Source organism: Staurois parvus, unplaced genomic scaffold, assembly GCF_062004578.1.
Source record: "Staurois parvus isolate SC_StPar_1 unplaced genomic scaffold, SC_StPar_1.0 ptg001134l, whole genome shotgun sequence".
In the NCBI taxonomy this organism is placed as follows: domain Eukaryota; kingdom Metazoa; phylum Chordata; class Amphibia; order Anura; family Ranidae; genus Staurois; species Staurois parvus.
In genome coordinates, this window is record NW_028318930.1 from 1,969,437 (window position 1) to 1,995,341 (window position 25,905).

Consider the following 25,905-nt stretch of genomic DNA (forward strand, 5'->3'; position numbering starts at 1 on the left):
GGCACTGCAGAGTGGCACAGGTGGGTGGCACTGCAGAGTGGCACAGGTGGGTGCACTGCTGGGCACAGGTAGGCGGAGCTAGTGGGCGCACTGCTGGGCACAGGTGGGCGTAACTTGTGGGTGGCACTGCTGGGCACCGATCATCAGGGCACTGATCATCAGTGCCCTGATGATCGGTGCCGATCCCCGCTCTGACAACTGCCGGTTCTCGGCAGTACTTTCCTCACGATCTGACAGCATGAGGAAAGTGCAGCCGAGAACCGGCACTTGCATTTCCCTCTGATCAGCGTGTCATTGGACACCGCTGATCATGTGGTAAAAGGCCGCTGTGATTGGCCTTTTACCACATCACGTGATCAGCTGTGTCCGTAGGACACAGCGATCACGGAGATCGCCGGGTGCGCGCCCCCTGGAGCGCGCAGGAGAGTGCGTTCTGGGAGGACGTCATATGATGTCCACTCAGAACTGCCCGGCTGCAGTGCAGCCGTCATTCGGCTATCTGCGGTCGGCAACTAGTTAAAGTAACGCAGCGCCGTAATGCAAAAAATGGCCTGGTCAAGATGGGGGATAAATCCTCTGGAGGGCAAGTGGTTAAAAGAAAAAAAATGGTTTGGTGCATCCCTAGTTTACTTTGATTATATGCATTTTTTTCACATTCTACATGCAGCAAAAGCATCTGAACTAAATAGAGGGCTCATTAGGATCCTTCAGCTGCCCTTGGCACATTGGCCACATAGGCTTTTAGGACATGTCCTTCTTAGAACCAAACCATAGTGAGGCCTTGGTCAACTATTTAAAATGTATATGATTTTTGTTAAATCAACCTTTTTTTAACTTTCAACTCTTATTTCCTGCTATGGCTTATACTTCCCTGCAGTTTAGGTCTCTTGCCTTGGTTTCCTCTCTGTTGAATTTTAAGTAGAAGTCCAGTCAAATACTAACTATACTTTAACCTGATCCCACCCCAATTCTAAGCCAGTTCCAACTACCCTGTAAAGTAAAGATGTGTATGTTCATGCATGCTGAGAGAGGTCCAGTCACTCACAATCTCTTCATTGGTAGGCTTCAGTAATGAGGAGAGATTGCCAACATGGCTGTAGAGCCTGGGTGATAACATCTCCCAAAGACTTACTATGGGGTATGCATTTCTCGGATGTCCATCCCTTACACTGAAGCCTGTGCTGGGAGCCGATCATGTGACTGGACTGGAGCACAACCTTAGCATGGGTAAGTATAGACATTTTTCCATAACTTTGTAGTTAGAATGGGGCTGGGAGCAGGATTAAGTATAGTTAAGGCTTGACAGGACTTCCACTTTAATATAACAGGGTCCTCCATATCTGTGTTCTTTATGGTCAGTACTGTGTGAGGAGGGGTCTTCGGGCTTTTTTTATTGCACCTAATCTGACAAATTCTCATATGTTGTCCTGGAAGACAGTCCATTGTTGGACTTGTCAGTAAAACTATTTCCATACATTTTTCAGGACAGCAGTATTCCTGTCCTTGAGTTTTTGCTTTTTCTGTTTAACTTTGAGCTGTGTTTTTACAGAAACCTCATTTCATAAAGCGTTGTGCTAATACCCTGTGATATTCAAACTACCACCAATTTATTTTCTAGGGTGTCTGCTTTCAGAAAATATATATTCAGGTCTAAAATGATTTAATTGTGTGCAAAAAAATGCAAAAACTGCTCTGGCAGAGATGATTTTAACCACTTGATCTCCAGAAGGGTTTGAACAGAGCATTTTTTAAAATTTTTGACACTGCTCTATTTTAACTGGCAATTGCGTTGTCATGTAACACTGTAGGGAAATGAAATTGTTATGTTTATCACACGTTTTGCGTACGTTTTTGCACACTTTTGTGCTTTAAGGCAGTGTTCCTTACATTACCGGGGGGGGGGGGGGTTATTAGCCAATAGCAAAAATATCATCTGTTGCATCGTTGTTCAGCTTTTTTGAGCTTTTCTATCAGCTTTCAATTATTTTTTCATTATTATTCAGTTAATAAATAAATATAAATATATATATATATAATTTTTTTTCAGGGTCGTGTTTAATATTGTGTCTGTCTTATTTATTTATTGTTTGGGTGTTAACCGCTTGCTAACCAGCCACAGTAGTTATACTGCAGCAGGGCGGCACCACTGCGCAAAATCACGTGTGTATATATACGTGATTTTGCATTTCTGGGTAGGGGGCGCACGTGACCGCCCTACTTGCGTCGCCGATCGCGGCTGAGGGTGTTAATCACTGGGTCCCAATGTAGCTCTCTTCGCTTTCAGTTTGGGCATACTGCTTGGGATGGCTGAGCACAGCGCATCCCCCATTACTGTATTGGTGTCACTGGGGATGTTAGTTGGGGGCCCCAGTGTCAGAATGTCCGCTGCAGTCCCGCTATAAGTTGCTGTTCACCGCCCTTAGTAGTAAAAATAAAAAATCCCAGTGTATATTTACCTCCATTTGTAAACGCTATAATTTTTCACACAGACCAATTACTTTACACGTATTTGGAATTTTTTTTAGAAAAGACATAGCAGAATACATTTTGGCCTACATTTTATGACTTTTTTTATTTTATTTTTTACTGGACATGATTAATTGCAAAAAGTCAAAAATAGTGTTTTTTTTTTTTTTTTCTTTTTTTTGTTCTCAAAATTGGCCTTTTTTTTTTTTTTTTTTTTTTCTTTTTATAGCATAAAAAATTGCTCAAATGATCAAATACCACCAAAAGAAAGCTGCATTTGTGGAGGGGAAAAAAAGACGTAAATTTCATTTGGGTGCAGCGTTGCATGACCACGCAATTGTCGGTTAAAGTAATGCAGTGCCTTAGGGTGGTAAATCTTCTGGAGGGCAAGTGGTTAAAGGCAGTATTAGTATTCACCGCCTTTATAAATTTTGGCAAAAGAAAAATACCGCTTGTTAAGAATTTGTAAGTAGTGGTAGTAAACCCAAAACCAAAAATTTTTTATATTGCAGGCTTTTTTTTTTTTCCCCCTCTGTTTTCACCTGGAGATCTGGCCAGTAACACACCTCCTGTAATGGAGTGCTCTCACTCTGGATAATGGAGAACAGGGCACCTTTGGATAGCATTGTTAATCTGGGGAGCGGGAAGAGGTAGATTTATTAGCAGATTTAAACACACTAGCAAATTAAATCCAAACTTCAGCTAATACTTTAAAGGCAGTTATAAGCAACAAATAGTTTTTTCCTTTTGGGATAAAGGTTTTACATACTGTAAATAAAAGCTGATCATTGTAAGCACCACTGGAAGTGTTTTAAATGGTTTGTTTCATTTCTCTAACTGCTACATTTTTTTTTGAAAAACAGACTTGATGGCAAGATCACCAGATTAAAATAGAAGAAAATTAATGCAGCCATCACAATTAGAAAATTGTAAGCTGCGATATGTTTGCTTTTGGGTTTAATACTACTTTAACCTCTTCATGCTGGCTGCACACAAAAGACGCCGAGCGGCCGCATATTTGCGTTCTATTAAAAAAGGACATATGTGCCGAGAGAGCTTTCCCTGCAAGCTCCCAGCACACATGTCTGGTCTTCTCTTTCGATCGGGACCCTTCTCGATCATGTGACCACCGTGACGGCACGTCACAGCGGTCACGTGACCCTAAACCCTGCCCCGCTTCCCGGCTTCTGAAACCCTTAAAGGGCCAGGAGGCGCCGGCGTGAATGGGTTAAAGAATTCCAGGCAAAATGTTATTTTGCCATGCAGTGGGGCTGTGCCCGCACTGCTCGGGTTAAATGTTAATTTGTGTCTAGGGGTTTCAGAAACTGGAGATATACTTACCTAATCTGCTGATCCTCCGAGGGCAAAATCAGTCCCTGCTGCTCCTGGCACAGCCTCACTGCATGGGGAAAAAAACATTTTAACTGAAGTTTTGCTTTTAAATACCATAGACATGGTGCGGTTGCACAGTACGTCTAAGAATTTTCTGATATTTGGTATTGTGAAAATTAGAATTTTAGTTCTTATAGCTATGTTTTGTCATAGATTTCATATCTCGTTACAGGTCATCGGACTCTTAGATGTTTTTACTCCTTCAAAGTCATTTGATGACTTTAATGATGTGTGAGTATGAGGTTTTTTGTTTTTTTTTTCCTTTTCTTTTTTTTGTATATGCCATAATTATATATTCTGGAAAAAGTATCTACTTGATAAAGTCTTGTGTGCTCTTCTGCTGAAACAAATGTATAGGCTGTCTCTTTTGACACCTTCCTAAATATTGGTTGCCTGTCTTTCTTTCAGTCACAGATCTGAAATAAGATGTTGCAAATGATTTTTGAATTTGCTTTAGGCCAGTGACTCAGGTTTTGATGCCAAAGGATCAACCAGACACCTAGGAAGTTCAAAATAAAAAGATAGCAGTGGCAGCCTCTCAATTCGCTTTTTCCTTTAAAAAAAAAAAAGGGGGGGGGAGGGGGAAAGCAGTGCTGGTGTGAAAACATTACTTTGGACTGTTCCCATAACTTTCTGTTCTGAAGTCTGCGTCCCATACTGATAGTAAAGTTGTTTCTGTTCTTTAGAAAAATCTTTTGTTCAACTGTGTTATTGCAAAGCTGATTCCTGAATTGGAGTGTCTGTGTCTAATCAGCTGATGCACTTCCTGCCACATTTGCAGTGAGTACATACATTTTAGAAGTAGTTAGTTAACCATTGGGGAGTATCTCCCCAAAATGAAATTTATATTGCAGAGGATGCCTAAACGTTTGTACCTTAGTGCAAGCTTCTGGGAATATCAATGAGCCAATTGCACAAGCAGGAAATTATATTAATAGGGAAGTTCTGAACACCAGTTGTATATAAAAGGCCTCCACGTTGCTATACTTAATTGTGTTTTACAGAAAATTACTGTGGCTGCAGATTGCAAGGTAATTGTAGTATCATTACAATATGGCTTGTGTAGCAATTGTATATGCTTTGGTGTTTGTGTTTTTTTTGTTTTTTTTTGTTTTTTTTGTTTTGTTTTTTTGTTTTTTTTTTATTTGCCTGTTATTTTTTCTTCACAAAAATTGAGTTACCCTTTAAGTAAGAAAACAGTACTATCCATGTTCTTTAGAAATCCCATATGTCATGGGTGTGCCCTGAATTAAATGTTAATGTTTAAAATAAAGGTTTTCTATAAATGGTAATAGAAAAAATCAAACGTTTATATATGAACACCAAACTATTTCATGTTAAAAGTTGACCTACATGTGAGCTTTCTTACCTGCCAAAAAACGTTTTGTAGTTCTGGTTAGACAGTCTTGTGGTATTCACACACCTGCCACATTATATAGTTAGAAGGTAGCACTGCAGTTTTAATGTCCACAACCTAAATTGTCTCCACCCTGCTTTTAAATTGCTAATTGGGTTATGAAAGAGCATTGTAATACTGGGGAGGTCCTCTCAATAACCTTTTGCTGGGCGTTTTAATATATTTTTAATGAGACTAGCGGCTGTCACTAACTATCAATGTTTTACCTTTTTTTATATCTAGATATCTGGTAACACATCTAATGGGAGCAGATCTTAACAATATTGTAAAATGTCAGAAGCTGACAGATGATCATGTGCAGTTCTTAATATATCAAATTTTAAGAGGTCTTAAGGTAAGTAGACAGTCCAAACTTGATAAAAGGGGATCTGTCCCTTTTACCCCAGAAAATAAAAGAAAAAACCCACTTCTTGATCACACATACACTATATAGCCAAAAGTATTGGGACGCCTGCCTTTACACGAACATGAACTTTAATAGCATCCCAGTCTTAGTCTGTAGGGTTCAATATTGAGTTGGTCCAGCCTTTGCAGCTATCATATCTTCAACTCTTCTGGGAATGCTGTCCACAAGGTTTAGGAGTGTGTCTATGGGGATGTTTGACCATTCTTCCAGGAGCGCATTTTTGAGGTCAGGCACTGATGTTGGACAAGAAGGCCTGGCTAATTCATCCCAAAGGTGTTTTATCGGGTTGAGGTCAGGATTCTGTGCAGGCCAGTCAAGTTCCTCCATCCCAAACTCGCTCATCCATATCTATATGGAGCTTGCTTTGTACACTGGTGCGCAGTAACAGGAAGGGGTCATTCCCCACAAACTTGGGAGCACAAAATTGTTCAAAATGTGTTCGTAAGCTGACGCCTTAAGTGTTCCTTTCACTGGAACTAAGGGGCCAAGCCCAACCCCTAAAAAATAACCCCACACCATAATCCCCCCTCCACCAGTCTTTTGCAGTCTTTTGTAGTCAGGCAAGTACCAGTCTCCTGGCAACCGCCAAACCCAGACATGTCCATTGGACTGCCAGATAGAGAAGCGTGATTAGTCACTCCAGAGAACACGTCTCTACTGCTCTAGAGTCCAGTGGAGGCTTTGCATTGCATTTGTTGATTTAAAGCTTGGATTCAGCTGCTCTTCCATGGAAACCCATTCCATGAAGCTCTCTACACACTGTTGTTGTGCTAATCTGAAGGCCACGCAAAGTTTGAAGGTCTTTAGCTATTGAATCTGCAGACAGTTGGCGACTTCTGTGCACTGTGTGCTTCAGAATGTGCTGATCCCGCTCTGTCATTTTACATAGCCTACCACTTCGTGGCTGAGTTGCTGTTGTTCCAAGTTGCTTCCACTTTGTTATACCACTAACAATTGAATATTTAATAGCAAGGAAATTTCAGATATGGACTTATTACACAGGTGGCAACCTATCACTGTACCACGCTTGAATTCACTGAGCTCCTGGGAGCGACCCATTCTTTCACAAATGTTTGTAGAAGCAGTCTGCATGCTTAGGTGCTTGATTTTATACACCTGTGGCCATAGAGGTGATGGGAACGCCTGAATCCAATGATTTGGAGGGCTGGCCCAATACTTCTGGCAATATAGTGTGTGTGCTGAAGGTTAAAGAAAAAAAAAGAAAAGATTAAGCTTCCATACAAATGCACTTTTTTGTGTTACATAAAAGAAGGCATCCCAGCATCATTTTTCTCCCCAACCTATCTGATTGTGAGCTATTTTAATGTATACGCAGATCTAAACAAAAAACTAAAATAATGTGGTTGCATAAGTGTGCTCACCCTCTTATAACTGGGGATGTAGCTGTGTTCAGAATTAAGCAATCACATTCAAAATCATGTTAAATAGGAGTCAGTACAGATCTGCCATCCTTTAACCACTTGAGCTCCTGAGGATTTACCCCCCTTAATGACCAGGCCTCTTTTTGCTACTCGGCGCTGCACTAATTCAACTGATAATTGCGCGGTCATGCAACGCTGCACCTAATTGAAATTTACGTCCTTTTTTTCACACAAATAGAGCTTTCTTTCGGTGGTATTTGATCACCTGTGCACTTTTTATTTTTCACGCTATAAACAAAAAAATACCATATCTGGCACGCTTGCTGGGGAGAAATTGTTTGAATGCAAGGCGGCCAGAAAAATTAATAAGGGACTCCTCAACGCATATGTTTTGCTGGGGAGTATAGACATCTGCAAATTTTAGGTTAAGGTGATTTGCAAGGGGCTGAATTTTGTGGAGCCGGTCAAATTCAGGGTTACCCCGAGGATGACAGAGTGTATTGTCGCTGAAATGCATAAAACACATTATACTGGGTCCCCAGTGACACCAATACAGTGATCAGTGAAAAAAACACCCACTGACACTGTACTAATGGCACTGGGGAGGAAGGGGTTAACATTTTTAGGGTTAACTGTGTGAGGGGAGTGTTTTACTAGGGGGCGGGGGTGTGTGCTGGACGGGGGCAGGCTGATCGGGAGAGAGAAACTCTTCTCTTCCTCTTCAGCTTGTCAGGAGCTGACAGGCAACTGACAGATAGCAGGGCTGTGTGTAAACAATTTCCTAGGCATTAGATATACCATGGAACACACTGAAGACCGTCATCAAGTAGAGATAATATGGCGCAACAGTGACATTACCAAGAACTGGACGTCCCACCGAAATTGATGAAAAGATGAGAAGAAAACTTGTCTGGGAGGCTGCCAAGAGGCCTAGAGCAACATTAACCACTTGCCAACCGCGCTATAGCCAAATGATGGCTACAGCGCGGTTGTCCTGTTCTGGGAGGGCGTCATATAACATCCTCCCAAAACGCACCCTCCTGTGCGCCCCTATTGGCGTGCACCCGCTGATCTCTGCAATAGCTGTGTTTGCCTTTTACCACATGATCAGCTGTGTCCAATGACACAGCAGAACACCGGGTAAATGCAGTTGCCAGTTATCGGCTGCACTTTCCTCACGCTGACAAAGTACTGCAGATAACCGGCAACTGTCAGAAAACAGATCTGCTCTGCTTATCAGTGCCACTCACCTTTGCCCACCAGTGCCACCCATCAGTGCAGCCTCATCAATGCACATCAGTGAAGGAGAAAAATTACCTGTTTGCTAAATTTTATAATAGACACAAAGAAACTTTTTTTTTTTTTTCAAATTTTTTTTGCTCTTGGTTTTGTTAATAGTGCAAAAAATAAAACATCCAGCGGCAATTAAATACCACCAAAAGAAAGCTATTTGTAAAATAATTATAAAAATATTTCATATGGGTACAGTGTTGCATGACCACGCAATTGTCATTCAAAGTGCGACAGTGCTGAAAATTGTCCTAGGCAGGAAAGGGGGTTTAAGTGCCCAGTAGGCAAGTGGTTAAAGGAGCTCCAGGAATATCTAGCAAGTACTGGCTGTGTGGTACATGCGACAACAATCCCCCGTACTCTTCATATGTCTACGCTATGGGGTAGAGTGGCAATATGAACTCTTTTCTTACGATGAGGGAATTATGAACAGTTCCAAATACCAGTCAATATTGGCACACAACCTTCATGTTTCTGCTAGAAAGCTGAACATGAAAAGGAACTTCATCTTTCAGCATGACAATGACCCAAAGCATACGTCCAAATTGACAAAGGAATGGCTGCATCAGAAGAAGATTAAAGTTTTAGAATGGCCCAGGCAGAGCCCAGACCTGAATCTGATTTGGAAATCTGTGGGGTGATCTGAAGAGGGTTGTGCACAGGAGATGCCCTTGCTATCTGACAGATTTGGAGTGTTTTTGCAAGGAATTGTGGGCAAATAGTCAAGATATGCCATGCTGATAGACTCATACCCAAAAAGACAGTGCTATCAAAGTCAAAAGGTGTTTCAACATATTCAATCATAACAGTATTAGTTTAAGGGTGCTCACACTTATGCAACCATATTCTTTGTTTTTTATTTTTACTTCCCTCCACCTAAACTATTTCAGTTGTTCAACTTTAGTTGTGTGGTTTATAGGTCGCACTGAAGTTTGAAAAAGTTCTGAAATAATTTCTTTTTTTTACATCACAGAAACCTGACATTTTAACAGGGGTGTGTAGACTTTTTATATCTACTGTATGTGGAGGACGCAGTACTTACTCCAAGGCTCCTCTGTATACTGCGGTCCTAACTCGACAATTCTCTTACGTTCATTGGCGGACACAGCTCTTCTATTCTTGACCATAGGATCATAGCGCCACCTACAGGAGCAGGACACTAGGCGGAAGTAGAACACGGCACTGCCTGTGAGCAGTCCTTTGTGGTATAAACCCCCTGTCTGCTATAGACAAGCCAGTTATTTCTGCCTAATGTTTTTAAGGAGTAAGAACCTAGTTCCCTGCTGGTACCTGTGGTTTTTTTTTTTGTTTTTTTTTTGTCTATTGTATGCGTTTTGAACCCCATCCGATGTCACATGAAAAGATCATTGATTTTGTTGTGGTGGTTCACATATATGTGGTTCAGCCAGAGTGCTGATTCAGTGCGAATTCCAAATGGGACCAGTACATTTTCTGAGCAGTGTGTTCTGGTTTGGGTGTGATTTCAGGCTCATTGACTTATATGGGAACACGATTTCAGCGCCTTTTTCTCTCTTCAGATCCAGTCCTGAACTGCATCTGAACCGCTGAAATCTACTTTAAATTTACACTGAAACCGCATGGCACTGCACCTAGTGTGAATCCGCTCTTAATGAACATCTGGGCTGGGCGATGGTCTGCACAATCTAGATGCAGTGGTCACCCCAATCTGGTCAATGAGCACATGCAGAGCTTTAGCTACACGCTGGGTCAGCTGCAACAGTCTCATCCTGGTCTGGGGTGGCTAGGTGCTAGGTATTAACATTTCTTACGGTTTGCGAATAGTGATGCACATTATCTTTTGTGGCGCTTCCTTTTGACCTGACTTCAGCTTCTGAGATTTTTACCAAGCTGCTGGCCTCGGTACTGGTATTGAGGAGATGCTGGGAGGATTGCTGAAATGGCAACTGGATGATCTGATAATCCTCCTCTGCTAGTGGAGACTTATTTTGCGTTGATGGACTCCGTGATGTTCACGATGCACTCTGAAATTCAGGACCCATCGGAATTCCTGAAACACTCCGTCTTGTCTCCCTACAAGAAGGTGGGGGTTCCTGGGTCTGATTTTCAACTTAACGCGGGCCTAGGTGTTTTTCCCGATGAACAAGCTCCAGGAGCTTTGGATGGAGGTCTTGCTGCTCCTGTCTAACAGACAGTCTTTGTTGCAGTCTTGCATGCAGGTCCTGGGACCTATGGTTTCTACCTTCAAGGTAGTCCCATATGCGCAGTTCCCTGCGATGGTCCTGCAGAGAGAATTCCTAGCCACTGGGACAAATCTTTGGCTTCCCTGGTCGACCAGATTCACCTGGGTCTGTTGACCGGCGCCTCTCTCCTCTGCTGACTTCAGTCTTCCCACCTAATGATTGGGAAGTTCTTTCTCCCCTTCACTGGATAGTAGTCACCATGGATGCCAGCCTGTTTAGCTGAGAGGGGGTCCTAGGCTTGAGACCGGCTCAGGGTCGTTGGACACCGATGGTGGCTTGGCTGCCTATCAGTGTCCTGGAGCAATATGCTTTCAGGCTGTGTCTGGGTCGATGGATTGATCCTTCTCCAAGGATGCCAAGTCAGGATCCAATCTGAAAACGCCACTGTGGTGTCCTGTGTCAACTCCAGGATGGTACAAGGAGTTGGACAGCAGCGCTGGAGGCTTCATGCATCCTTCGGTGGGCAGACCTTTACGTACCGGCTCTCTCCGATGTGTATGTTTCAGGCTTTGGGAATTGACAGGTGGATTACCTCATTTGCCTGACACTAGATCAGGCAGAGGGGTCCCTACACCCAGACATGCTCCATCTGATCTGTCTAGGTTGGGGGAACCCTGGATGTGGATATTCTGGCGCCTAGCCTCAACAGGAAGGTGCTGAGGTTTTTTTTTTTAATTTGTGATTACGAACAGCCGCTCTGTGGAGGGGGGGGGGGGGTATGTGTGGGTCTTTGGCATGTTTGCTTAGTTGCCTCGTGTGGGTTTTGTGTTTGCGCACTTTTGGGATGGTTGTATCTATCAGTGTAGGAGGAAACACGTTTTTTTTTTTTTTTTTTATTATTGTATTTTTCTTTAGTTCATTGATGGAAACAGCACCCACCATTCTTCTTGAGTTTTTCTTACGTTGCTTTGTGACTACGGCCTCACGCACACTGGACATGTTTACAGCTGCTTCTTCTAGGGGTATCTGCGTTTTTTTTTTTTCCCCTGTTTCTAAACTTTTCTGCATGTTAGCCTATGTGTCCATGCTTGTATAAACTTTTAGAAGAGTTTAGAGGCAGGAATAAAAACTCACTGCCAGTGCATGCAGGAGTAGCAGTTTTGGCAGAAAAATTGCTTGATGCTTCTAAACGTTGCCATTTCATGTGCATGCAAAAAATCTTGTCATATTTGGCGCAACATCATCTTTTATATGTTAACGAAATTAAGGAATTGTTTGTACTAATATTCATTTAACTATTTTTTTCCCCTCAAAATTTGTGTTTGATAAACCGCTGCGCAAATATTATGTGATAAAAACAATTGCGACAACCGCCATTTTATTCTCCAGAGCCTCTGCTTTCAGAAAGTATATTCTAATTGGGGGTTCTACATATTTTTCTTAAAAAAAAAAAAAAAAAAAAAACTGCTGATTTTCACATGTATCTAGTGGTCAATATCAGATTTATTAGAACAATTTTTTGTCACCGCTTGTTTTCTTATGGATGTCCATCTTTGTCTTTATTACAGTATATTCACTCAGCTGATATTATTCATAGGGTAAGTACTACTATGTTTGAAAACTGATGTTTATGCTCTACTGCCAAGTTGAACATACAACTGTCATGATGTGCCCTGATAATGGAGCTGTAAATGCACAAAGGTTTCATTTTGAAAACTGTGATTATAGCAGCCCATCCCCACAAAAAAATATGAATCCGTTACGCAAGATGTCAAATTGAACTTGAAGCTGCTATTGTGTTGGCACTTTTTTTCCATCTTGTTTATACCACATGTTCACCTCCATAGCCACATACGTGCTTTTAATATTGCCTGAAACTGGGCAGGTTTAAACATGAGGTAGTTCCAAAAAATTAGCAGATTATGTGGGTATATACTCTCCTGGGCTGAACTATCACAATGGATGCCTGAGAAGCAGACCAGAAGATTGCCTGGTATGCAAGCTTTGGCTGCTCTCTTTTGTATTTACAGCTCCTTTACATTGGTAATCTGCTTTTGTAGAGTTATAACATAAGACCCTGCCATACATCTGCACTTTTACCATTCCTTCATTTTTATTTTTTTTTATCCTGCTCCTTTTGAATTTTCTTATTACTGTGGTCTAAAATGAACATCAATTTATCCTTATCAACGATTCAAAAATTGAAAAATGTTTTTAAAATGCAAAATTCTACTAGTTTGGCCAGCTTTATCCCTTCTCCTAAGCCATTAACAGTCTGGTTCTAGAACCAAAGTGGCCAGTTTAGCTTCATGGCCAAACTTTTAAATGGTGGTTTTGAAAGGGACATCAAAGTTTTTTTGTTTTTCATGTAGATGTTATAACGAACTCTTAATATTTACTCACTAAAATATACAAGTTTCTCTTCAAAAGTACCTAATTAATTTTGAATCAAATCTTTTATTTTTTTTTTTTTTTCTTGTATCTAAAGGACTTGAAACCCAGCAACCTTGCTGTTAATGAAGATTGTGAGCTGAAGGTTCGTTATTTCTTATGTTCTTGTAACTATAAAGGTGTTGGGTGTGCTCTATCATGGTACTGTAAATCCCTGTTTAAAAAGCTAGTAAGGTAGATGGCTTCTTATTTTACTTTAGATGCTTTGCTCCAATGGCTTTACATAGAGCTTTACAGTAAATGCTTTAACATTAAATCAGGTCTGCTCATCCAGTCAACTGTGATGTCATATAAAATTCTACTTTTTTTTCTAATGTATGGAGTCAGTTTGTTTTCCTGCTATTAATCCTTATGAACACTTGCATTGACACGGTTTTTTGGTAACATGGCTGCAAGAATGTATATAGTACTTCTGATCATTTACGTATGCTTACACGTCTGCCCATTGTACACTTTTTTTGTTTTTAAACAGCATTTACAATGTGTACATATACATTAGACATGCTATTATTGCATATTTGAAGAAGCTCTTAAAGCTTAAATTCATCAGCAATTGGTGCAGTTCCTTGTGCGCACATGCCTTACTTTAGTGTTCCTATCCAAAGGGATAGCGGAGCACCCTGCCTGCTGTAAATGGTATCTATTCTGGTTTGGCAACTTTAGACTGGGAAAAACCATCTGTCTCCCAATCATTATTGTGGAGAACCTGTCAGCCTTATATTGCTTGGCAACTTGTTGGCACTAAGTGTTGATCACTGCAACAAAGGAACATCACACATCTAACACCAGCAGGCATGACATATTGTGCCTCTTGTATAATAATTCTTGTTTGTGTGACTGCTCTTACCTTTTTTTTTTTTTTTTTTTTTGTAAGGTTTTGTAATATTTAATTCCATCTTTCATTGTTGTGTCTCACTACTGTTTATACAGTCAGGTCCATAAATATTGGGACATGGACACAATTCTAAAATTTTTGGCTCTATACACCACCACAATGGATTTGAAATGAAACGAACAAGATGTGCTTTAACTGCAGACTGTCGGCTTTAATTTGAGGGTATTTACATCCAAATCAGGTGAATGGTGTAGGAATTACAACAGTTTGCATATGTGCCTCCCACTTGTTACGGCACCAAAAGTAATGGGACAATTGGCTTCTCAGCTGTTCCATGGCCAGGTGTGTGTTATTCCCTCATTATCCCAATTACAATGAGCAGATAAAAGGTCCAGAGTTCATTTCAAGTGTGCTATTTGCATTTGGAATCTGTTGCTGTCAACTCTCAAGATGAGATCCAAAGAGCTGTCACTATCAGTGAAGCAAGCCATCATGAGGCTGAAAAAACAAAACAAACCCATCAGAGAGATGGCAAAAACATTAGGCGTGGCCAAAACAACTGTTTGGAACATTCTTAAAAAGAAGGAACGCACCGGTGAGCTCAGCAACACCAAAAGACCCGGAAGACCACGGAAAACAACTGTGGTGGATGACCGAAGGATTCTTTCCCTGGTGAAGAAAACACCCTTCACAACAGTTGGCCAGATCAAGAACACTCTCCAGGAGGTAGGTGTATGTGTGTCAAAGTCAACAATCAAGAGAAGACTTCACCAGAGTGAATACAGAGGGTTCACCACAAGATGTAAACCATTGGTGAGCCTCAAAAACAGGAAGGCCAGATTAGAGTTTGCCAAACGACATCTAAAAAAGCCTTCACGGTTCTGGAACAACATCCTATGGATAGATGAGACCAAGATCAACTTGTACCAGAGTGATGGGAAGAGAAGAGTATGGAGAAGGAAAGGAACTGCTCATGATCCTAAGCATACCACCTCATCAGTGAAGCATGGTGGTGCTAGTGTCATGGCGTGGGCATGTATGGCTGCCAATGGAACTGGTTCTCTTGTATTTATTGATGATGTGACTGCTGACAAAAGCAGCAGGATAAATTCTGAAGTGTTTCGGGCAATATTATCTGCTCATATTCAGCCAAATGCTTCACAACTCATTGGACGCCGCTTCACAGTGCAGATGGACAATGACCCAAAGCATACTGCAAAAGCAACCAAAGAGTTTTTGAAGGGAAAGAAGTGGAATGTTATGCAATGGCCAAGTCAATCACCTGACCTGAATCCGATTGAGCATGCATTTCACTTGCTGAAGACAAAACTGAAGGGAAAATTCCCCAAGAACAAGCAGGAACTGCAGACAGTTGCAGTAGAGGCCTGGCAGAGCATCACCAGGGATGTAACCCAGCGTCTGGTGATGTCTATGCGTTCCAGACTTCAGGCTGTACTTGACTGCAAAGGATTTGCAGCCAAGTATTAAAAAGTGAAACTTTGATTTATGATTATTATTCTGTCCCATTACTTTTGGTCCCTTAACAAGTGGGAGACACATATGCAAACTGTTGTAATTCCTACACTGTTCACCTGATTTGGATGTAAATACCCTCAAATTAAAGCTGACAGTCTGCAGTTAAAGCACATATTGTTTGTTTCATTTCAAATCCATTGTGGTGGTGTATAGAGCCAAAAATGTTAGAATTGTGTCCATGTTCCAATATTTATGGACCTGACTGTAGATGATAGAGCTCCTGAAGCTGAGAAGTGGTCCTCACACCTCAGCCTCAGTATCTTTTTTGGAGATTAAATGCTTCTTTTTGCAAGGGAGACTTGTGGAGTTATGATTTCCAGTCCGTTTCTACGGCTCACCCATTGTGACCTTGCTCACCCCCAGTTTTCAAACCTTTTGTTGGCCACCAGTTGCCAGGATTTGTGAGTACCAGAAGCCTTGTCTCTTACTCTGAGCTTGGTGTTGCAGTCACAACATGTCTGTGTCTAGACACAGAGGGGTATGTGCTGCTGCAGCAGATGAACCCAGCCTAGACTCGCCTAATGGTTCTGGGGACATATTTTCTGTTTCTTCTAAGGACAAAGATATCTAAAATCCAGTAACCCTACCGTTATTGAGCCTACTGCACCCTTTAGCTCTGTCAGTGAGGCCATATTCCCTGCATTATTAAGCTTTTACTGCAGTCATACAAGACTTTGTGCCCAAATTCACCCAATTCCTTGCAGATGCTGACTTCAGAGACTCTAAGCATGCAGATCCCTGCAGATTAAAGTTTTGATCTTTCTGTGCCACTAGAAGTAGCTGAACCTCCAGGTCACAACGATTATCTCCCCAAGGTGTTTTTATGATGATACTGTTTTTAAAGAACCACAATCTCCTGCCATTACCTCAGATGTACAAGTAAACATTTGGAACTTGTTGATTCATTACATAGGACCTTCATTTTGGTGGATGTTTCAGAGCCCTTACATTTTCAAAGACCTTTTCACTGTACCCACTATTTAACATTTTCCTTTATGCAGTCTGGAAGCACCCTGAAGGGTTCTGTATTCCACCAGAGAGTTGGAACTGTTTCCCATTAAGAGGGAATTTGTTAGTGTAACCAACAGCAACATTTTTTTTGTTTTCATTTTGGATAGAGTAAGGGAGGGTTAAAACACCTCTCAGGTTTTTTTTCCATATGTGTTCCATTGAGGAGATTTCCTTTTAATTTCCTTTCCTATAGTCAAAACAGGAAGTGAGAGAAAATCCCTCCAAATTGAGGGAATCCTGAGGTTTCAGCAGAGTCAACAGGACTAGTGTCCCCATTGGAAGATTTCCCCTCTATTCCTGTTCTGTTTCTTATACTTTCATTTTCGATGATATTGATAAACTGGACCAATAGAGAGGTTGAATATTCTTAATCTGACAGGGTTTATAATCCCTCTCTACTCTCTCTAAAACTGAAAAAAAAATTTAAATTTGCCTTTAGTTAGACTTTAAACTGTGGTATCCACAGTATAACCCTGGGTTCTCTTCACCTAGTGGCTCTGGCTGTAGTTCCTGTGTCAGTTTGACAACTGGAGATGTATCGTATCCTATCCTGGCCACCACTCTGTCCTTCTTCTAAGAGATTCTCTCCTCTTGGGGTCTAAGGACATCAGTGGTACTTGGTACCCCTCAGTGTCATCTCTTTCCATCTTCAGAGGGGCTCTGTGTATCCTGTCTGGTCAACTGGAGCCAGCCTTGGATGTCCTCTGCCCTAACAGGATTTTGTATCCTCAGTATCACCCCCGTACACCTGGTACTTCTCAGAATGCCTTTTCTTGGCATTCTGTTGTGGGATACTCAGAAGACCTCTGTAAAATAAGTAGTCACCATGAACCTTGGTGGGCAAACTGTCGAAGGGCTACACACCTGCAAGATGGTAGCTTCTGGACATAGAGGAGAGATTCATGCACCTTTTTGTGTAACAGCAAACCTTATTTTGCAGGTGAAACATGGCGAAGTAAGGCCCTGTGTCTTTCTGTGCTGTCTACAGGCAGGACGTAGTAATAGTAGTAGTGATTACATTGCAGAGCCTGTCCCTGTCCACCTGACATTAGGCCCCCATTCTTTAGCTGTCTCATAGACTCCAGAAGGAAGGCTTGTTGGCCACTTTTTCCTGTTTCACATTTTCTCAGGTGTTTACACCTTATCTTTTTGGGACTTTTGTCCTTTGTTCTACAGATGCTGCTGCTAGGTTTTGTATCTGGAGGGTTAGGAACCTTCTTGCTTCTAATTGAGGTGTCAAGGATCAACAAAATTGTTTTCCACCAGGATGCTTCTTAGAGTAGGCCCAGAGGTGTTTCTTGTGCGGTGGTGTGTGTCTAGCTTTTTTTGTCTCCGTCTGGGTTGCTACGAATCTCACTTTTTTATGGTAGGTTCTGCTTTCATTTCCTGCCTTTTTTTTTTTTTTTTGAGGGGGTGTTACCATGCACCATACCCCTTCTGTCATGCTGACTTTGTGGGAATGAATTCTGGTTATCCCTGCTTGACTTGTGAGTTATGTTCACATCCTTGCAAGTTGTTGTTTCTAATCTATTTCAGGGTCCTCCCTGTTGAGCCTCGCCTTGGCAACAATCTCTAAAATTAAAAGCGCCTGTTTTCTTGACCCTTATGAGGTAAGGTTAGTATAGACTTGGGTCCTTCCTTCTCAAACCAGCAGGTCTTGTCCTTACAAGGACGTTTTTGCAGTTCCCTTATGTGTTATCTATTTCTTCTAGGCACTTAATCCCTTTTTTTGACCATGTTGGCTGTTGGTTTTGTTCCTTCCCTAATGGGAATATGTTAATACTCCACCCTTGGTGAGTTCTGGTTATCTAGCTTCTTAGTTGGTCTATGATTTAGTGCTCCCTTCCATGTTGAGTCATTCCTCTCTGGATGGTTGGTGACCAATTTTCTTCCATGTCTTGGGCATTAGGTTGATTGTCCATGTTAACCCTCTGGTTGTGTTAGCAATGTCCCCTATCAGGCAGGAGGTTCAGCCTCATCCAGTGTTAGGTTTGGGCTCTAGTCTTTCAGGCAGCTCGTACGCTGCATGCAGTCTCTTCTCCTTTTGTTGAGTCTCAACAGGTTGTGTTTTTTTTTTTTTTTTTTTTTTTTTGTTGTTACCAGATTTCAAATTGATCTAAAAGTAATATTTCCTGAAGAAAAAGGTTTATACTTACCTGCTCTGTGCAACAATTTGAGCGGCCCCTTTCTTCTTTAGATTTCAAAGTTACTCCAAAAAAATCATATATATTAATCAAGCAGTACAGGACACAGGGTTTATATTCATGGACCCTGGGTTACAATATATGCAGGCTACCTTCAAGTGATTGGACACTGGCAGAATACTAGTGCATGCTTATTTAACCCCACCCACTTTGTTCTTTGGAGAAATTGTTTTCCTTTTAACCATTTTCTTATGACACTTCTATCAAGATCTGACTGTTGCTCTGGGTTCTAGCAGTAACCTTTGCGGACTGTACTTGGATCCTACATCGTGGGGCCAGTCTGTAATGTAATTTCCTGCTGCTTTCTGATACAAAGACACAGCCACAGGAACTTGGTCAGTGGCTTCTGCATTCCAGACGCACGTTTCGTTTGTATCCAGTTCCATGTGTACCCCACCAGGGATCCCTTCAATGACAGATCACAGGCACAAGGGAACTGGGCCAAATAGTACGTTTTTGGCTGTTCTCTTGTTCTGAAGCAATGTCCTAACAACTGCTCCCCTCAACTAAATCTAGCTCTCCCTTTTGGGCGCTTATAATGTGGCCTATCCGACACAAGCAGATTTCTCTGCCACCATGTCTGAATTCTCTGGAAAACTTTCACCTTTCTTAGAACCTTGCATTTCCAGGGCCTAAATTTGCTATACTTGCTCTGTTCCCCCTGACTTTGTTCATGAATTGGAGTTAGAACCTTTAAAACTGTTTAAGCCCTGGCTCACACATGTCCGTTTTTGGATGTGTTTTTAGTGGGCAGATTCGCATGACCACAGAAATAGAATGGATCCCTATGTAGGGTGTTCACATATATGTGGTACATCTGCAGTGTGTTTTTGGAAAAGGGTTGCATGCGAGTTTTAGCAGCGCAATTCGAATTTGCATTGCAATCAAGTTCAGCGGGACCTGCATGTGAAGAACCGCATGAGATTCTCACTGGCAGCATCGCAGTACGAAATGGAGCAATATGGATCCACAGATGTGTGAACCTAGGCCAAGGGGGCAATGGAAGAAAGTAGTGGGGACACAGATCTTGTAGCGGAAGATGCATAGTATTTTGTAGCCCCTGCATTTTGAGTCTTAAGCTACGAATTCTTTACAAATATGCTCTTCACTGTCAACACGCTGATTTATTCAGTGCAAACTAGTTTTTTCCTAGTAGAACCTGAGTTTCTATAGCAAAAACAAGCCCCTGGGCACTAAGAGGGTGGCAGAATCAAAGGCTTATCTTAAGCATACAGTACAGGACATAGGAATGGATTCATAGACCTTGGGTTATACGCTGCTACCTTCTGGTGATTGGACACTTGCAAAAGCTTTGCTGGGACCGCTCCCAGTGTATCCATATAACACTGCCCCCCTCTGTGAAGCTTCTGTTTTTGCTAGTGTCCTTAGGTGATGGACCTCTTCTGTTAGAGATTTGTTACAAGATTGCTTTTCCTCCTTCAACAGAGATTTCTTTCAAGATATAACTGTTTTTTGTCTTTTGGAACACTAGCAGTTTCCAGTTTGTATACACACAATGTATATCTTTTGGGAACCCGCAACCAACAGCAGGGCTGGTCTGTAATGTTTGCTTTGGGCACTGGATCCTGGCACGTGGTGCAACGGGTGCAGTTAGCCACAGGGTGCTTTACAGGTCCAGCACCATGGTCCATTCTGATGGCACCCAGACACTGAAGACTCCTTGATGGGTGAAGCCTGGACCCTTGATGGCACCGGCAACATGGAATGTCAAGACTACCTGTACCTATTATGTACCAGTTCCTGGCTATTGCATATCTTGTTGGATCTTAACTTGGATCTGTGCAAACATCTTTTTCTTTTTATCCTACAAGATACACCACAGTGTAAATGTACAAATTATTTTTAAAGGCACAGGTCATGCGTATTCTACACTGTGTTTTTTGCCTTTAAGGCATTTCGGACAATTTTTGCTTCGCTTCATGGGTGGGGTTAGGATGGTCACATCTTCGCTTGTGAACTGACTCCTGTTTTGTTTTCCCACTTGGCAGTCCCTTTATGGGACTCCTTTCTCCTCTCCCACTCTGCTGGGTTGTAATTTTGCCTTTCATCTAGGGCTATTGCTTCCGGAGAGTTATTCCTTCCCTACCTTAGCCTATTCTCCCAGAGGTGTGGCGTCTGGGGCTCTTTCAGCATCGAGCTTCTATTTTTTTCACAGGTTGTGGGGCCACCACTGTGTTCCCCCCTTGCGGTTGTCTTGAGAATGCATGCTTGGGCTGCAAGGTGCTTCTGCTTGCAATTGCCTGTTAAGGTCTGTTGACCCTTCTTGTTTTTTCATCTGGGCCTGTTGCTGCTATTTTGACTATTTTGTTGTCCACCTCTTGACTTTTTGCTTTATATCCCATTGGCTATTGTACTGTACGATTAGCATAGTGGGGATTTTTACTTGCCTATGAATTCCATATATTGGAGTACAGTGCAGGGCATATATCTCTCCCCTCTTTCCTCTGTGATCTCCTTACTGCTTGCTGAAAAACTGGAGCCTTATGGAGTAGGTAACCCTATACAGATGCATTGGGAGTGGTCCCAACAAAGCATTTGCCCAATGTCCAATTCACTCTCCCCAGGTATCAATCTCAAAACCAAGGCTTAGTACTTCTTTGCGTCACAAGCCTTGGACCGCTAAGTCCACCACACCTGCCTAGAGGTCCTGATAATGGAAGGGAGTCCCACTCCTCGGAGTGGGGGATGTCTATTGGGATTTGTGCCATGGCAAGATAGGCTTGTTTGTTTCGCCCCTTTTTTTGGGGGGGCACTTAAAGGTAGAGACTGGAGGGGGATGTAAGTGTTATTGGTCAACTTCAAAAGTGGTGTCTTATATGCCTCTGTTATTGTTTGATTTTGGGGGGGGGTTCGTGTGTGTGTTGTTTTTTTTTTTGTTTTTTTTTGTTTTGATATGATAAAAGGTTGCTATGTTCATTAGATTCTAGATTTTGGTTTGGCGCGTCACACGGATGAAGAGATGACTGGGTATGTGGCAACAAGGTGGTATCGGGCACCTGAAATCATGTTAAACTGGATGCATTATAATCAGACAGGTATAGCATGCTCTTTTTATTTTATTGTATACAATTTTCACTTTCACATGCAAGCAACAAAATTGTTGGTTTGTGTAAATGTTTGTTTCTGCTACAATGTTGCAAAAATAAGGTAAAATTGTTTGAAATGTATTTCATGGCTGTGACATTGCCAGTTCTTGTATTTAACCTAAAACCTTTGAGATGATTTTCAAGATATGCAGCACTTTTTTTTTTTTTTTTTTTCTTTAACCGCTTCCTGACTGCCCACAATGTACTGTGGCCGGGTGGCAGCTACAGGCAAAGCAACGTACTCGTACGTCGCTCTGGCTGTACTAACACAGCCAGAGCCCCTGCTGCGACACTAATCACTGTATTACTGCCACTAGTGACATCAGATAGGGTCAGTTAGCACCCCTCCCAGTCAGGGTCAGCTAGCCTTAGATTTCCCGCACACTATCACACTCATGCTATAGGTTGCTTTTCACCGCCATTACTAATATAGTGTTTGTACGGACCAATATATTGATCACAAACAGAACTATACTAGTGCCTCCTTTGTATAGTGTTCCCAAAAGGAGTGATAGCAGGATCGGCCCCATTCGCTGCCAGCACTAGCATTTTAGCCCCTCCATGCAAATACTGTGTGACATAAAATATTTCAAAGTAATTTTCTAGCAAGAAAAAAATTTTTTCTTCATGTGAACAAAAAGTGTCAGAAAAGGCTTAGTCTTCAAGAGTGGGTGATGTGTGGCATAAGCTTCTAATGTTGGCCCTGAAATGCCAGGATAGTAGAAGCAACCCCTCCAAATGACCCCTTTGTGGAAAGTAGACACCCCAAGGTATTTGCTAAGAGGCATGATGAGTATTTTGCAGATCTGATTTGTTGCCACATGTTTTTGTTGATGAAATGAAGAAACCCTGTGACAAAAATTATATCTGTGAAATACACACCATGCCTCTTATCAAATTCCTTGGTGTGTCTACTTTCCAAAAAGGGGTCATGTGGGGGGGTGGGCGGTGGTGTTTGTACTATCCTGGCATTTTAGAACCTCTGAAACTGTGATGGGTAGTAGGGAAATATGAGGAAATTTTTTTTTTTTTTACCAAAGACATGTAGCAGAATACATTTTGGCCTAAATTTATGATTAGCTTTGAGCTTACTGGATATTTTTTATAAACAAAAGTGAAAAATATCTTTTTTCAAAATTTCTGTCTTTTTTTTGTTTATATCGCAAAAAGTGAAAACCGTGGAGATTAGCAAATACCACCAAAAGAAAGCTCTATTTGTGTGAAAAAAAGGACATAAATTTTGTTTGGGTGCAGCATTGCACGACCACGCAATTACCAGTTGAAATAGCGCAGTGCCGAACAGCAAAAAATGGCCTAGTCATGAAGGGGGGGGGGGGGGTAAATCTTCAGGAGGGCAATACTCCAATTTGGTTGGAAGGTTTTCTGTTTTGCCTCTTGCAGTTCTCAGTTGGTGTACAATTTACTCTGTTCCTTGCTTTTCCTTTTTGTTTCTAATTTTTTATTGGCTGAGACAAAACCGTTTAGTCAACAGTAGTGGAGAGAAAAATATTGCAGTTATGATTTCGATAGTTGAGTCTTTATTGTTGTAATGATTTAGTTTAAGTTTTTGTAATGTCTTTCAGTGGATATCTGGTCCGTTGGATGTATAATGGCTGAACTCTTAACGGGTCGAACACTGTTTCCAGGCACAGACCGTATCCTTTCATTCATGCATTTGAGAAACATTTTGAACTTCATTATACAGCAGCCATAAATAAAGGCACTCATCTGATTGCCTTCACTATTCAAGGAAACGTCATTAACCTGCACAGCTTTTGATATTACATAGCAATCTTGAGTCATTTAAAAAAAAAAAAAAAAAAAAAAAAAATATATATATATATATATATATATATATATATTATATATATATATATTATATATATATATTATATATATATTATATATATATATATATATATATATATTATATATATAATTTTTTTTTTTTTTTCTTCTAAGAAGTGTCAGTACAATCCTAAAATAGAAATATAATTCTTCCTGTGCAAATGCGAAACCCCTTCGTTTTAAAAATGTGTGTCCTGTGTTTCCAACAAACGGTCTTTCTCATATTACACCATTTTTTATTTATACTTAACTGGCAAATACTGAGCAAAGTGGAAATCCTCTTAAAAAATTCCTTTTTTTAAGTTAATACTTTGCAGTGACAATTGTGACTTCTACAGTAAGGTCTTGTACAGCACTTTGAAAGTTTGTCAGCTGTGTTTATATTTCCGTATCTGAACTTTTAGTGATCAGGTACTGAAAATTTGTTTGGAAAATGAAAAGTGCTGCAGACTAATAACTTCATTTCTGTTATAACTGCTGTCTGCCTTCAGATTCAGAAGGACATTATGAACCAATGGTTATGAACATTGTTTGTAATAAGTTATATCTGTACAGGAGCTTCTCCATTTCAGGGGTTTGCCAGAGATTTTAGGAACAATTTTGGTCAGAAAAAAGACCAGGCATAATTGCTTTTACTCATGTACTTTGAAATAGTGTTCTGCATCTCAAGTTCTTAATAGGTAAGGAAACATTTGCCTACATAATGGTCTTAATATACAATAAGTCTCTTCTATGTATTTGTAATGGTCTTACTGATTTACCACTTGGCAGATTCTCTCTTATTTTATTTTATTTTTTTATACAATTGTGTGCGTTTTGGCTCTTTATCTGTAGTTGGTGCATGAGCGTTCCGTATTCCTTGTGTTATGTGTTGTTGCTGTTCCTGCTTTGGTGTAAACCATCCCGTTTTCATTTCCCATCTTCAGTAATGTATCTGTGTAACCCTTTCCAAACCCTTTTGTCTTTCTAAAGTAGTCCTGTATGACGGGGAAAGCTCATCCCTACCGTTGTCTGGTTTGTGGCAATTGCGTCACTTGTCACACATTTTCCTTCATAGCCCACCTGTAGATATTGATCAGTTGAAGCTCATTTTGAGGCTGGTTGGAACCCCTGAGCCCGAGCTACTGCAGAAAATCTCCTCGGAGGCTGTGAGTCTTGTTTGTGTCACAGATTAAAATGTGTCCCAGATATTTCTAAGTATTCTCTGCACCCTGAGCTTCCATGGTGAACATTGATATTAAAGGAGTTCCTGATCATTTATATGCATAGCTCTTGCACGATTACATAATAATTCCTCTATGAGATTTCTTATTTCTATAAATTAGAACCTTGTACGGAAATCAAGGTGGCACATAAGTGTTTATGTATTCTCCTTGGCCTAACACTAAAACAAACATCCTAATCTTTTTTCTGAAGTGTGTTTTAAATAATGAGCACCCCCATAATGAAATTACTAAAATGATTACATATTTGCATGCCCACCATTCCCTTTTCCCCTTCATCCTTGCCATTTTCACACTAAAGCTTAAAGGGTAATAATCATAAAACTGTATGTTTGTGAAGCAAGTGAGTCCAGAATTCTGTTTTAAAGTGCCTTTTCCTATTTTAATGATTGGACTGGGTCATATATACACAGAAAGCTTTTTGTAAAAAAAACAAAGGGGGGGGTGGTAGACAGGCATGTGAACAATTGATGCGCATTTACTGATGGGATTCCAAAAGGTTTTTTTTTTTTTTTTTTTTTTTTTCTACCCCATAAGCAGAATTGATTGTTGGGTTTTACATCCTTTTGTGTTGGTTACTACAGTTTTTGAGGTTTCAAAATAATTTGGAATGGTAAACGCCACTTTGTACCCAACCTAAAAAGCATTGCTGATATAGTTGTATTCATACAGTAGTTGCTATACTAAAATAGATGCTAGGAAGGATATGAAGAAAAACGGCATGGCTGTTTTTTGCCTGGCTCTTGGTTGTGGCCTTCATTGTTTGTTTAAAGCTGAACTTTACCCATAACAACTTGACCAAAATTATGTTCTTTAGCAAAGAACATACATTAATAATTATGCTAATTATGCTAGGAAGGATATGAAGAAAAACGGCATGGCTGTTTTTTGCCTGGCTCTTGGTTGTGGCCTTCATTGTTTGTTTAAAGCTGAACTTTACCCATAACAACTTGACCAAAATTATGTTCTTTAGCAAAGAACATACATTAATAATTATGCTCCAAAAATTAGTGTGTGCTGTAAATTGCCTCCAGCATTGTTCCTGTGTCTTCTTGTTGGAGGCTGCCATTTTGCTGAAGCCGAGAGCCCCTGAGCAGCAGTAAATCTTTAGGCTGTCAGCAAATCTGCCTCTTCATGTATGATACAGTGCCAAAAAATAGAGAGCAACTGTTCAT

The 25,905-nt window shown here is 40.9% G+C and overlaps 1 protein-coding gene across 2 annotated transcripts in view; it reads left to right on the top strand.

Annotated features, from left to right (window-relative positions):
* Positions 1-25,905, top strand: part of LOC149439308 (mitogen-activated protein kinase 14) — a 68,734-nt gene that overhangs the window by 20,096 nt on the left and 22,733 nt on the right. The window contains exons 3-9 of one of the 2 annotated variants that reach the window (XM_089659180.1): positions 4,031-4,089; positions 5,498-5,609; positions 12,084-12,113; positions 13,004-13,051; positions 21,494-21,608; positions 23,243-23,314; positions 24,576-24,655. In XM_089659180.1, coding sequence (XP_089515306.1) covers positions 4,031-4,089; positions 5,498-5,609; positions 12,084-12,113; positions 13,004-13,051; positions 21,494-21,608; positions 23,243-23,314; positions 24,576-24,655 — 516 coding nt within the window. The remainder of the gene's footprint in view (positions 1-4,030; positions 4,090-5,497; positions 5,610-12,083; positions 12,114-13,003; positions 13,052-21,493; positions 21,609-23,242; positions 23,315-24,575; positions 24,656-25,905) is intronic. The other variant, XM_089659181.1, reaches the window with a different exon arrangement.